The 870-nt window shown below is 41.7% G+C and overlaps 1 protein-coding gene across 1 annotated transcript; it reads left to right on the top strand.

Annotated features, from left to right (window-relative positions):
• Positions 1-274: 274 nt before the first annotated feature.
• Positions 275-616, top strand: SARC_16316 (hypothetical protein; the record flags this gene model as incomplete). The annotated part of the gene is made up of 1 exon (XM_014289576.1): positions 275-616. One exon carries the CDS (start codon positions 275-277, stop codon positions 614-616), a length of 342 nt encoding a protein of 113 aa, XP_014145051.1.
• Between the last annotated feature and the right edge of the window lie 254 nt (positions 617-870).

The following is an 870-nucleotide window of genomic DNA, read 5'->3' as shown; positions in this document are numbered from 1 at the left end:
TTAAAACCTTGTGTAAATATACATACATAATATATTATGAATATTCATCAATATGTACATAAATCGATATATTCGTGCGTATACGTGTAAACGGACATATTTAGATGTAGAAATTGGGATAGTTACGTATAAGGAGACTTGTACAGTGGTTGAATGGATTTCACAACTTAAGAAGTATGTGTAAATACAACTTGGAAGATATTGGTCCGTACGCCGAATAATTTATACGTCTTTTTGTGTCCCTCATTATATTTCTTTCTCAATAACAACAGGTATGCTTGACGTCCCCGACTCGCAGCTAGAGAGCATGCTTGCGGAGGCACCCGGTTCATCCTCGTTAAATTTCACCATGTTCCTCACTCTGTTTGGAGAAAAGCTTGCTGGATCTGATCCTGAGATGGCCATCAAGAACGCTTTTGAGTGCTTTGATGACGAAGGCATGGGCAATGTAAACGCTGATGTCCTAAGGGAGTACCTCACCACCATGGGTGACCGTATGACGGACGATGAGGTCGATGAGATTATGCGTGGTACGCACGTCTCTGGCGAGAGTTTCGACTACTGTGCGTTCGTGAAACTGCTCAAGAGTGGCATTGTTGAAGGCAACTCGCAATAGTTCATGAAAAATGAGCTGACCCGGGAACGTAACTCAAGGTGCCGTGTCTGAAGGTACACAAATTTTGGCCACTATAGTAGACCGTTACAATGTTTAGTTCGCGCCAACAGTTGCGAAACCTGGTACAGCGATATTTACGCTCAGTGGGCGACTGATTGCTATTGTGAATAGTGCATGAAATATCACACAACTGAATAAAGTATATTTGAGCGCTAGCAATGGAATACGCTAATACAAACAATCATTAGTGAATT

This window comes from Sphaeroforma arctica (genome assembly GCF_001186125.1).
Source record: "Sphaeroforma arctica JP610 unplaced genomic scaffold supercont1.7805, whole genome shotgun sequence".
Classification (NCBI taxonomy): domain Eukaryota; class Ichthyosporea; order Ichthyophonida; genus Sphaeroforma; species Sphaeroforma arctica.
Note: the sequence above shows the minus strand (reverse complement) of the source record. Positions and strands in the feature narration are given on the sequence as shown.